At 51.3% G+C, this 12,500-nt stretch overlaps 2 protein-coding genes across 3 annotated transcripts in view; one reads left to right on the top strand and one right to left on the bottom strand.

Annotated features, from left to right (window-relative positions):
• Positions 1–307, top strand: part of LOC133125303 (vascular endothelial growth factor C-like) — a 9,011-nt gene extending 8,704 nt beyond the window's left edge. Inside the window, exon 7 of the mRNA XM_061237129.1 lies at positions 1–307. This exon is cut by the window's left edge and continues 191 nt beyond it. The gene's annotated coding sequence lies outside the window, so the exon portion shown is untranslated.
• Positions 308–3,185: 2,878 nt separating this feature from the next.
• hmgxb3 (HMG box domain containing 3) overlaps positions 3,186–12,500 on the bottom strand; it is a 25,086-nt gene continuing 15,771 nt past the window's right edge. For both annotated transcript variants that reach the window (XM_061237120.1, XM_061237121.1), the window contains exons 18-21: positions 12,485–12,500; positions 8,569–8,688; positions 7,274–7,483; positions 3,186–6,067 (exon numbers count right to left, since the gene is read on the bottom strand). The exon at positions 12,485–12,500 is cut by the window's right edge and continues 118 nt beyond it. In XM_061237120.1, the coding sequence (XP_061093104.1) occupies positions 5,600–6,067; positions 7,274–7,483; positions 8,569–8,688; positions 12,485–12,500 (814 nt within the window). In that variant the 3' untranslated portion in view covers positions 3,186–5,599. The remainder of the gene's footprint in view (positions 6,068–7,273; positions 7,484–8,568; positions 8,689–12,484) is intronic.

Here is a 12,500-nt window from a genome sequence, read left to right as displayed (position 1 = left end):
CGGGACGCAGAAGGGCCATGTCCAGGAGAATGATGGAGACATTCTGAGGAAGCAGATAACACTTAGTTCCTCCGGTTCCTGATTGGCCGGGGCGTTTGGGGATTATCGCATCTCTTGGTGGCGGACAAGCCTATAACAGACCAACACAATGACGCAGAGCATTTCCATTTGTGCTGTTGCACTGAACATCAATGATAAAACTACAAGAACCAGATGTGCCTCCAAGGAGACTCTTTGCAGCCGCTTTCCCTTGAAATTAGTTGACATTACTGGGAAATAATTTCCGATTAAAAGTTCTATATTATTAGCTGACGGCACTGATTTAATTAAGATTCAACCAGGTAAGGAGGGGAGAGATTTTCATTGTGGATTACCTGTGGGACTTAAAAAAATAATACAATTAGTCAATAATATGTCTTTTAAAAAAATCAACTCTTCAATTACTTGTTTGCCGTTTATTCACAGTGCACTACCTTAACATGAGCGAAAGTTCGCTTGAATTTGTTACACAACATCCGCGAATGTCCCCCTCGTTGACTGCACAAGGTGTCAGGGTTCAAAATGCAAGTAGAACTTGCTTTCAAGGAGCAGTAGTGATTGTTACGTCAGCATTAGCATGTTCTGTAATGTAGACCTTAAGAGCTTAAGCAGGCGGTACCTCAAACCAGACAGGAAGTCGACAGGGGACGAGGAAGAGAATTGCAGCGGTCACAAGATGGCCACCTGAGTCCTGTTCTATTGACATTGGCCTCATTCCAATCATTTATTTTTCTCCTCTTTTGTCTCTTATTTGCTCCTGACCGAGAAATTGATCGAGGTCCGCCATCTTTAAGGTCATTCCAACCCCTTAAATGGTCCTTCTAGGAGCTAGAAGTATGGGGTTAGGAACTCCCAATCTTTCCTTTGAGCGAGGAAACTTAAATATTTTTTCTGGAAAGTCTGACATATAAATTACTGACCTGTGAATCCACCTCCGTCTGCCACACATCTGCCACATCTGTAACTGGCATGGCTTCAAACTGACTTTTGCAGGGGCAAGGGCGTTCCACTAATTCCCTAATTCACCATCTCGATTTCATTGTCTTGTCTAGGATTCTTATGCCCATGATGTGCAGTCCTTTCTAGGGTGGCTTTCGAGTGACAACCATCCAAAACTACCACAGCCACACTAGCTGTCAGATGATGCTTTACTAGCAAATGCTTTTGCTGCAGATGTGTGTTTTGTGTCTGACGTCTTTGAAGGCTTAACTGTAAAATGAACATGAAAAATCGGAATTGGAATTATAAATAAATTTGCCACTGAGGAATACAGAATAACAAAAAACTAATGTTCGTATGATGTTTATGTTGATAAACGACTGAAGCACAACTGAGTGAAATGAGCTATGGTTTGAGGTTTTCCTTAAACAGGATTTAAGCAGGTATTACACGTTTTATTCTGATGAATTATAGGTTTGGCAGTGCGAGATTTTAATAAATAATTTAAAAATAAATGCTTGGGTGAATTATTTCATCATTAATCACGAAGCACTAGCTTGGTTAACCTGACGCAGCATATTGTACATTAGACCAGAATCACACCTCTTATTTGTAGCTCTTCAAGCCTTCTTTGTATTGACCATAAAAAAGCAAAGCTCTTGAAGGCTAGCTTCCAAAGTACACTTGCATAGCCTGAAGCCGTCACTTGATTTTTAAATTGTTTTTATTTATTTATTTATTTTTTTTATATACGAACAAAACTATTGTTGCCTGGTCTTCATAAGAGCTTAGCTAATAGCTCCTCCATAGGTCTACATTCAGTCAATCATGACCATTCATAGGCTACTATTACAGTTGATGCACGTCAAACCCAGGACTCGTGAATGGTTTCCAGCTGAAGCCTTTGCCCAATGCTTGGGGATTAATTTCCAGTTTCAGGATTTTATCGAAAAACTTGCTGTGTGCGTTTCACAGACCAAACGCAGCGGTCCTGTTTTGAGTTCACGCCACTGAACCTGGTCATCCGAACGTAAACGTTAAAACAAACAAGCGAACAGGATGAACAGGACGTTGTGTGTGTTTGTGTGTGTGTGTGTGTGGATGCGAGAAGGAACCTCATTCCTCTCCCAGCCGACTTCCACGGTCAGATATAACGCAGACTTAAGACTCATCTCTTTCCCTCTCGACCTCGCCACCATGATTATCTTATATATGCCATAGACTGTAATGGCACTTATATATAGATATTGTTGTGTTGTTTTGTATTAGCAATTGCACTGTTGTACTCGGGGCATTCTAGCTGCCAACCGCGGTATGCTAGTTCGTAAATTCTTCAAGGGATCCGACTGTATCTGTATGGTAACGCTAGGACTCGGAATCGTATTGTCCTCTAGGGTCCTCCTCACACTTGTTCCTGCGTTAAATCTGCACTTCATTGTACGTCGCGCTGGATAAGAGGGTCTGCTAAATGCCTTGTAATGCAATGTAATATGATGTAATAAAGACTACCCACTTTCTGACACACAAACTGACCAGTTTCGCGGACTTCTGCGATTATCTGTGGCGTTTCTTCTGGGAAGGATCGACCCGGCTGTGACCGGTGGGAGAATAAGGAAGAGCTGCCTTTTAATGCGAGAAAATACTTCAGATCAATGTCATTACACAACTCCTGGACTCCTGCCTTTGTGCGGGGGACCACTAACAAGAGGTTGCTAAGTGGAAGGCTTCTCTGGTTTTAAACCACATTTAAAGATTAGTCGCCATGGATAATAAACAACGATTGACATAAACAAAACAAACTTGTACCGAAGGAGATTATACAACATCCAGGAATGTGCGGTGTTCAAAGAACAGCGACATGGTGCTTATGGACGATTTACCTGAGAGGAACCCTTTTGCCAAGGAAGTACTTAAACGAGGATAAATCACTCTACCTCGCAATCCACTTCGGTCTAGTCACGACGCATGACTTTGATCTTCTGGAATGTTCCTGACAATGCCCCCCTCTCTAATCGCCCACCTCTATGTCTCCGATTGGCTACAGACGCAGGCCTTTCCCAATCCATCCCAGTTCCCCGGGTCTTCATCGTAAACAAGCGGAGTTCACAGTCGGGCCGACTTATTAAACAAAGGGGAAATTAAAAGGAAAGTACTGCGCTTATTTAAAGAAATACACGAATTAAAAACAAATACTAGAACAGCAGAAGTGATGCAGCCAAAGCTCATTTATTTTACACTGGAGCGAGCGTTAACTCGGCCCAGGGATTATAGTACAACAGCAGAACACAAGATGGAGGACAGGTCCCTTCACAGAAGGCAGGGGGAGTCCACTTCTCGGGGGTTAACCCAGGTTAGACTCAGGACTGACTCAGGCCAGCACCACACCAGGGTCAAGGACAGAGGGAACAGATAGACAGACACTCCCATAAACAAGTGAGATCCAGGGCTACACGTGTGCACGCACACAAACACACACACACACTCACGCGCGCGCACACACACACCTGGTGCAATTAATACTCCGCAAATATTCTGTCAGCCCACCATTCCTAAGAAATGAGATCAGGTTCCTCTCTGCTACCGGAGTGGATTGTTCCTGCGGACTCCAGCAGGCAGAGATGCGTCTGAATCTCTCAGCTCCAGTGACAAGCCCCCGCAGGTCTGTCCCCAGGGCACACTCACCCCCCCCCACAGTCAGAGACAGTACCCCGGGATAGCACTGGAGCCCAGGATCAGCAACAGCCCAGGTCACACACGCCACAGTCCAATCCATCCATTTCAGCCTCACAGAACCCTCACTCTCATAAGGCCTTGGCAAACAAGCGAAATGCAAACTGACCTATAATGGAGTCTTCACAAAAACACCTTCGTATCCAAATGCTTCATTACGGTTAAAAGCTGGGCAACCAAAAGTAAATGATTCAGCGGCTGAATCCAACGACATGAAAGTTCATTGATAAATTTGGTTGGCTATATTTTTGCCCTCAACAGCACCCTGGGGCCGATGGTCGTGTCACAAGTTGTAATCTCGTGCCTACATGATTGCTAAAAAATCTAAAAAGAGCAGGTTTGTATACTGAAAAGGCAGCTCTGGCACCCAGCAGGTTTGTTGTTGTGGTTAGTGCGATCAGCAGGTTTGGTTTTGTGGTTAGTGTGATCAGCAGGGTTGGTGTTGTGGTTAGTGCGATCAGCAGGTTGGGTGTTGTGGATAGTGCGATCAGCAGGGTTGGTGTTGTGGATAGTGCGATCAGCAGGTTTGGTGTTGTGGATAGTGCCATCAGCAGGTTTGGTGTTGTGGATAGTGCGATCAGCAGGGTTGGTGTTGTGGATAGTGCCATCAGCAGGTTTGGTGTTGTGGATAGTGCGATCAGCAGGGTTGGTGTTGTGGATAGTGCCATCAGCAGGTTTGGTGTTGTGGATAGTGCCATCAGCAGGTTTGGTGTTGTGGATAGTGTGATCATCAGGTTTGGTTTGTGTGATTGTCTCTCGTGCAGGAGACCGGTTCAAGGCTCACCTGTTCCTTTTTTTCTATTTGTTACATATTTGTTTGCTATTTTTCGCTTAGAAAAAAAATGATACAATAACAAATAATATTTTTTAACTCAGTCCAGGGGGTTTGGGGAAAGGCAATCTTCTCTAACTGAAATAGGTCCAAAGGAGTCTCAGTTTAGAGGGCAGAACGGAGTTCGCTTCAGCAGTAAGATCAAGCAGAACACAGCCATCTGCCCTCAGGCTGCTGTTGAGGGCCCAAAAACGCATTCAGCGATAAATTCCAGTAACCATCAATCTCAAGCAGTTGTGCAAGCTATAGAGCACAGCATCAGGCGTCAGTCATTACGGAGTTAAAATCGGTTTAAACAATTGATGAATAAAACCATTCATGCGACAGAGAAAAAAACATAAATGTGCTCACTAAGGGATGTCTGGAGAAGAGAATGACCTGATGAGGAGCTCTCTGAGTCCGGTTGGGTCACCTGGGCCTTCGGAACTGTGTATGGAGGATGTGCAGTGGGGCAGGTGACTGAATTTGGCGGAGAATTAAGCTCCACGGGGAGGCGGGGGGGGGGGATTCTGATGGTTCCGGGATAGAGCAGGTTCTGCAGCTGGACCGTCTTGGTTTCCATAGCAACCTGCATCAGCAGCCCGTAGCCTAGCACCAAAGGTACTTGGACAGGGACCGGGAAGGTTGGTGGTTCAAGCCCTGGTGCAAGTACATTAAGAATAGTGCAGTGCAGTCCCTTGAGCAAGGCCCTTAACCCTACATTGCTCCGGGGGAGGGGGGGGGGATTGGCCCCTGCTTAGTCTAATCAACCGCAAGTAGCTGTGGATAAAGGCGTCAGCTAAATAACAAATGTCATGATGCAGCGATGCCGAGGAACTCAGAGGCGTGACACCACGACGCTTCAAATGATTGCAGAACGACTTCAGCTCAAAGTCCTGATTGTGGACGCCGCAGAGAGGGAGAGAGAGAGAGGGAGGGAGGGAGAGAGAGGGAGAGAGAAGGAGAGGGAGGGAGAGAGAGAAGGAGATGGAGAGGGAGAGGGAGAGAGAGAAGACTGCGTCGATACATACGGAACCGATAAGACGCCGCTGACCGACGTCAGCAGAACACCCGCTCGCTTTAAGACATCTCCACCTCCACCTCCGGCAGGCCCGCCTCCTCCTCCTCCTCCAGCTCCGCCTCCGTGTTGATCTGGGCCACGCCCAGGCGGTACAGGGCGTCGCGGATCACCACCTCGCCGGGCTGGCAGCCCTGCAGCACCTCGCCGATCTGCTGGCTCACGATGTCCTTGCTGCACAGGAAGTCCACCAGGCGGTTGTACAGGTAGTAGTAGGCGGGGTTGTCGAAGGCCAGCGGCGCGGACCGCACGTCCGCGTCCGCGTCCGGGGGCGCCACCGCGGCCCGGTACGGCTCCAGCTCCTCGCACAGCGACATGGCGTGGTGCCGGGCCCGCGGGTCCCGCTCGCCGCCCGCCCCGGGGTGGACGATCCAGCGGGACGGAGACCTGGTGACGGGGTGCACCAGGGAGCTCTCCGCGCCCGAGAGATCCAGGCTGTAGTGGTCCTGAAGCTCCGCGCACGACACGTACTGGAGAAGGGGGAGAAACGCCCCGCGTCAGCTAACGTGCTGAAGCTAAAAACGTCTGTGTCGGCTAACGTGCTAAAGCTAAAAACTCAGAGGAAATGGAAGAGTGAAACGTCTGTGTCAGCTAACGTGCTAAAGCTAAAAACTCAGAGGAAATGCTAAGAGGAAGGAACGAGATAAGACATCCTTTTTTGAGAGCAAACTTTTCCGCTTTCCTCTTAATATCCAACACAGTTTGTGTTGTGAATTTTGTGCTACTTTCAACACATCTTATGTCAAAGTTACTACTTTTGTGTTACAAATATTACACACAACTTCCGTGTTACAACGGGAGACCTTGTTGAAAGTAATACAAAATGTGTTGTCCTTAACTAGATATCGAGGTGCGTTAAGAAATGACGCTGTGGGTCGTTTTTAACATTTGTTAAATGAGCGCATGCTTCTTCCCCTAACCCACAGTGCCAAATCATGTGCGGTGGAGGGCCGAGAGTATGCAGGCTTACAACCCATCCCCACACTAGCTGATTTCACTCATGAGTTCCCTCCCCTCTGGTTGAAGGTGGGATAATTAGTGAAATAGCGATTGGTTATACTTTCTTTTTTTATAGGGATCGTTTCTTTAGGGACAGTCCATTACTATACCACTTGAAAATCCCTTATTATCCACATAGCTAGGGAAATGTCATTTGACACAATATGGGACATTTAAGCCATGGAAGTTAAGTGTGTGGCTTTTAGCCAATCACTGACTCAAATTAAGCACTTCAGTGCAGGAACACAATTGGTTAGGGTTCGGGTTAAGGTCAGTGATTGGTTGAGTTAGGGTTTGGGTCAGTGATTGGTTGAGTTAGGGTCAGGGCTAGAGATAGGGTCAGTGATTGGTTGAGTTAGGGTGAGGGTTAGGGTCAGTGATTGGTTGGGTTAGGGTCAGGGCTAGAGTTAGGGTCAGTGATTGGTTGAGTTAGGGTTAGGGTCAGGGTCAGGGATTGGTTGGGTTAGGGTCAGGGCTAGAGTTAGGGTCAGTGATTGGTTGAGTTAGGGTTAGGGTCAGGGATTGGTTGAGTTACGGTTTGGGTCAGGGTCAGGGTCAGGGATTGGTTGAGTTAGGGTTAGGGTCAGTGATTGGTTGGGTTAGGGTCAGGGCTACAGTTAGGGTCAGGGATTGGTTGGAATGAAAACCCCCCCCACGTTCAGGCGGGCGGTCCTCACCTCCGGCTCCCCCATGGGGTCGGAGAAGCAGCCCTGGTTCTTGCCCCACATCTGGGAGGCCAGCTCGGGGTACTGCAGGTCCGTGCACAGCGCCACCTGGCGGGCGGAGGCCGTCACGTACACGGGGGGCCAGTAGCGGGAGGACACCAGCAGGTCCACGTGGTCCCGCGCGCTCTCCCGCCGCACCATGTACTTGGACCCGCACACCACCTGCGGGGGTCGCCAGATCCAGTCCGTTATCGACGAGGCAAAGCCGCAGACGGGCCGAAGGCCGATTCTGAGCTGGTGACCTATTGTGAGCTTCTGAAAGGCGCTGACTGGCCATGCTGAAGCCCTGTGCCCCGGTTGCATGAAACACCTGAAGTGTAATTTCCCCTTAAGGCTTCCCTTAAGTTCCCCTTAAATTTAAGAGAGTTGCACAACAAACCCTTAAGTGTCTCTTAAGGCTTTCCTGAAGTGAAATGTCAGAAACCCTCAAAAACACCCTTAAGTATTGCATTTTCCCTTAAGTAATCCGTTAAAATCCATTAAGTGTTGCATAAAACACCATAACACCATTTTCCCTTCAGTAAAATTTAAGGTTAGCTACAGATTACCTTAAGTCTCGGTAAACGAGGGAATAGCAGATTTTTTTTTTTTTTTGCCGTTGGAGGAAGAAAATGTCCCTCCTTGTAGGCCAGGTTCACAGGCACAGATTAAGCCTGGTCCTAGATAAAATCACATTTCAAATAGAAATTCTCTATAGAAAACTCAATTTAGTCCAGGGGAGTATTTCACAAAGCAGGATTACTGAGTTAGCTGGATAACTGCATAGAGTAAAACCTGGAAGCCCCTAAAAAATAAAGGTTAAAGGAAAACGCCAACATTTTGGGAAATATACCTGAACACAGGTATCGCCTTCTGTCGGTTCAGAGCACCTTCTGAAGGTAGAGCTAGATATGTGCGTTCAGAGTTCCAACCGAAACAACGTCTCTCGTTTTTACAACTTTTTTTCCTGTATTTCAAATGCACATGGTACCTTGTGTAAATAAGACAGCTTCGAAGTTGCTGTAAGGTGTATTTCTTCCCTTTGTAGGCTACTGACTCCGATAGGCGTCAAGTCTTCATGCTAAGCTAACACGTTATGCTATCATGGAAACCGAGTCAAGGAAGGCACAACACTTTAAATGAACTCGAACATCTCGTCTAAGTCAGGAAAGAAAGGTATATTTCCCAAAATGTTGGCGTTTTCCTTTGAGTAAATCAAATGAATATAATGAAGGAAAAAAACACAAGACATCGGGTAATTGCAGTACCTGGTGTGGGCAGACCTTGTACAGCTTTCCAGCGGTGACATCATCGGGGGGGTGGGGCCCGGCAGCCAGACCGTTCTGCACGTGTGCGTAGAGAGCGGAGACCTCCGCCACCAGCTCATCCTCAGAGGAGAAGAAGAAGAAGACATTAACGTCCGTCAGGAGGACCCGCAACATGGGAGACGCCTCCACCATCTCTGGAGCATCGTCTCAAACTCCGGACCTGGGGACTCATCGCTGCCTCTACAGCGGCCTGTAGCGTAGTGGCTAAGGTACGTGACTGGGACGCGGGGAGGTTAATGCTTTAAGCCCCGGTGTACACACGATCGGCTACACTTAGTCTAATCAACTGCTTGTCGCTTTGGATAAAAAGCATCAGCTAAATAACAAATATAAATGATAGTGTCTCAAACTCCAGTCCTGGAGATTCATCCCCGTCTTCTATTTTATTACAATTTTTATTTTTTGATACCTTAAGGCACAACTTCTTTCACAAACTATTCACTTTTTTTGGGTACTCCTCTTACATGACGTTATTTGGCCGACACGACAGTTGATTAGACTAAGCGGAGGACACTCTCCCCTGGCGAAATGTGGGGTTATTGTGGTACTTGCACAAGGGGCCAACAGCTGTGCGAATCTCATCGTGGCTTTGCCAGGGCTTGAACCACCAACCTAGCGGGTCCCAGTCATGTACCTCCTTTCCTGGCAGAATGGAAGCCTACCATTTCAGTGACTCAAGACTACCTTTCGCAAGTAATTACGCAATTTATTAACTACTTAGGCAAGACTGCATTTCTCTCCTGCCTGGGCACGAATGCGCGTGTGAGTGGATGTGAGAGTATGTGTGAGTGTGCGTGCGTATACATGTGTGTGAGTGTGTGTGAATGAGCATGTGTGTGTATATGCAATATGGTTTGTGTGTGTGTGTATGAGGCATACACGCCAAGATAAGAATCAAAGTCACCGTTTCCCCCTCAAGCCCTGTGGGGGTGTTTACAGATCACGCTGTTCCAGCACGGAAGATTCCAGATGCTATCGGTGAGGGGTTCCCAGGACCACCCCCCCTCCCCCCCGGACCCTTATCAGAACTGGGTGGTGAGGGAAGGACGGGTGGCAAGGCCTGAAAGTCCCAGTTCAATAACGGAAACAAAATAAAAACGGGCAGTAGTAAACTAACAACATAAGGTTACGCGGCATAGTTAGTGCGAGAGGGAGAATAACATTACAGCGCATTTCAGTCTGTTGGTGTGAGGTGGGGTGGGGGATTCGAGGAATGTTCATTCTTACATTAGCTTGTGCCGACACACTGGGGCGTAAACAAAGTGACTCCAGCTGAAACTAGTATTGGAAATGAGCTAAAGTCAGTTAAAGTGAATGAACTAGGCACCTTGTGTGTCAGGGTGGTGGGTTTGGGCGGTTGGGGTCGGGGTGGTGGGTTTGGGTTTGGGTGGTTGGGTCAGTGCAGTGGGTTTGGGTGGTTTGGGTCAGTAAGTTCTCTTGCAGTGGGTTTGGGCGGTTGGGGTCAGTACAGTGGGTTTGGGCGGTTGGGGTCAGTGCAGTGGGTTTGGGCGGTTGGGGCCGGTGCGGTGGGTTTGGGCGGTTGGGGTCAGTACAGTGGGTTTGGGCGGTGGGTTTGGGCGGTTGGGGTCAGTACAGTGGGTTTTGGCGGTTGGGGTCAGTGCGGTGGGTTTGGGCGGTTGGGGTCAGTACAGTGGGTTTGGGCGGTTAGGGTCGGGGCGGTGGGTTTGGGCGTTTGGGGTCAGTGTGGTGGGTTTGGGCGGTTGGGGTCAGTGTGGTGGGTTTGGGCGGTGGGTTTGGGCGGTTGTGGTCAGTGCGGTGGGTTTGGGCGGTTGGGATTTGGGCGGTTGGGGTCAGTACAGTGGGTTTGGGCGGTTGTGGTCAGTACAGTGGGTTTGGGCGGTTGGGGTCAGTACAGTGGGTTGGGGCGGTGGGTTTGGGCGGTTGGGGTCGGGGCGGTGGGTTTGGGCGGTTGGGGTCGGGGCGGTGGGTTTGGGCGGTTGTGGTCAGTACAGTGGGTTTGGGCGGTTGGGGTCAGTACAGTGGGTTGGGGCGGTGGGTTTGGGTGGTTGGGGTCAGTACAGTGGGTTTGGGCGGTTGGGGTCGGGGCGGTGGGTTTGGGCGGTTGGGGTCGGGGCGGTGGGTTTGGGCGGTTGGGGTCAGTGCGGTGGGTTTGGGCGGTTGGGGTCAGTACAGTGGGTTTGGGCGGTGGGTTTGGGCGGTTGGGGTTGGGGCGGTGGGTTTGGGCGGTTGGGGTCGGGGCGGTGGGTTTGGGCGGTTGGGGTCAGTGTGGTGGGTTTGGGCGGTTGGGGTCAGTACAGTGGGTTTGGGCGGTTGGGGTCAGTGCGGTGGGTTTGGGCGGTTGGGGTCGGTGTGGTGGGTTTGGGCGGTTGGGGTCAGTGTGGTGGGTTTGGGCGGTTGGGGTCAGTGTGGTGGGTTTGGGCGGTTGGGGTCAGTGTGGTGGGTTTGGGCGGTTGGGGTCAGTGTGGTGGGTTTGGGCGGTTGGGGTCAGTGCGGTGGGTTTGGGCGGTTGGGGTCAGTGCGGTGGGTTTGGGCGGTTGGGGTCGGTGTGGTGGGTTTGGGCGGTTGGGGTCAGTGTGGTGGGTTTGGGCGGATGGGGTCAGTGTGGTGGGTTTGGGCGGTTGGGGTCAGTGTGGTGGGTTTGGGCGGTTGGGGTCAGTGTGGTGGGTTTGGGCGGTGGGTTTGGGTGGTTGGGGTCAGTACAGTGGGTTGGGGCGGTGGGTTTGGGTGGTTGGGGTCAGTACAGTGGGTTTGGGCGGTTGGGGTCGGGGCGGTGGGTTTGGGCGGTTGGGGTCGGGGCGGTGGGTTTGGGCGGTTGGGGTCAGTGCGGTGGGTTTGGGCGGTTGGGGTCAGTACAGTGGGTTTGGGCGGTGGGTTTGGGCGGTTGGGGTTGGGGCGGTGGGTTTGGGCGGTTGGGGTCGGGGCGGTGGGTTTGGGCGGTTGGGGTCAGTGTGGTGGGTTTGGGCGGTTGGGGTCAGTACAGTGGGTTTGGGCGGTTGGGGTCAGTGCGGTGGGTTTGGGCGGTTGGGGTCGGTGTGGTGGGTTTGGGCGGTTGGGGTCAGTGTGGTGGGTTTGGGCGGTTGGGGTCAGTGTGGTGGGTTTGGGCGGTTGGGGTCAGTGTGGTGGGTTTGGGCGGTTGGGGTCAGTGTGGTGGGTTTGGGCGGTTGGGGTCAGTGCGGTGGGTTTGGGCGGTTGGGGTCAGTGCGGTGGGTTTGGGCGGTTGGGGTCGGTGTGGTGGGTTTGGGCGGTTGGGGTCAGTGTGGTGGGTTTGGGCGGATGGGGTCAGTGTGGTGGGTTTGGGCGGTTGGGGTCAGTGTGGTGGGTTTGGGCGGTTGGGGTCAGTGTGGTGGGTTTGGGCGGTTGGGGTCAGTGTGGTGGGTTTGGGCGGTTGTGGTCAGTACAGTGGGTTTGGGCGGTTGGGGTCGGGGCGGTGGGTTTGGGCGGTTGGGGTCGGGGCAGTGGGTTTGGGCGGTTGGGGTCGGGGTGGTGGGTTTGGGCGGTTGGGGTCAGTACAGTGGGTTTGGGCGGTTGGGGTCGGGGCGGTGGGTTTGGGCGGTTGGGGTCGGGGTGGTGGGTTTGGGCGGTTGGGGTCGGGGCGGTGGGTTTGGGCGGTTGGGGTCGGGGCGGTTGGGGTTGGGGCGGTGGGTTTGGGCGGTTGGGCTCGGGGCGGTGGGTTTGGGCGGTTGGGGTCGGGGCGGTGGGTTTGGGCGGTTGGGGTCGGGGCGGTGGGTTTGGGCGGTTGGGGTCGGGGCGGTGGGTTTGGGCGGTGGGTTTGGGCGGTTGGGGTCAGTACAGTGGGTTTGGGCGGTTGGGGTTTGGGCGGTGGGTTTGGGCGGTTGGGGTCGGGGCGGTGGGTTTGGGCGGATGGGGCCAGTACCTTGGTGCTCTGGGGG

The sequence above is a fragment of the Conger conger genome, chromosome 3 (assembly GCF_963514075.1).
Source record: "Conger conger chromosome 3, fConCon1.1, whole genome shotgun sequence".
Taxonomy (NCBI): Eukaryota; Metazoa; Chordata; class Actinopteri; order Anguilliformes; family Congridae; genus Conger; species Conger conger.
This window is presented reverse-complemented; position numbering and strand designations above follow the sequence as displayed.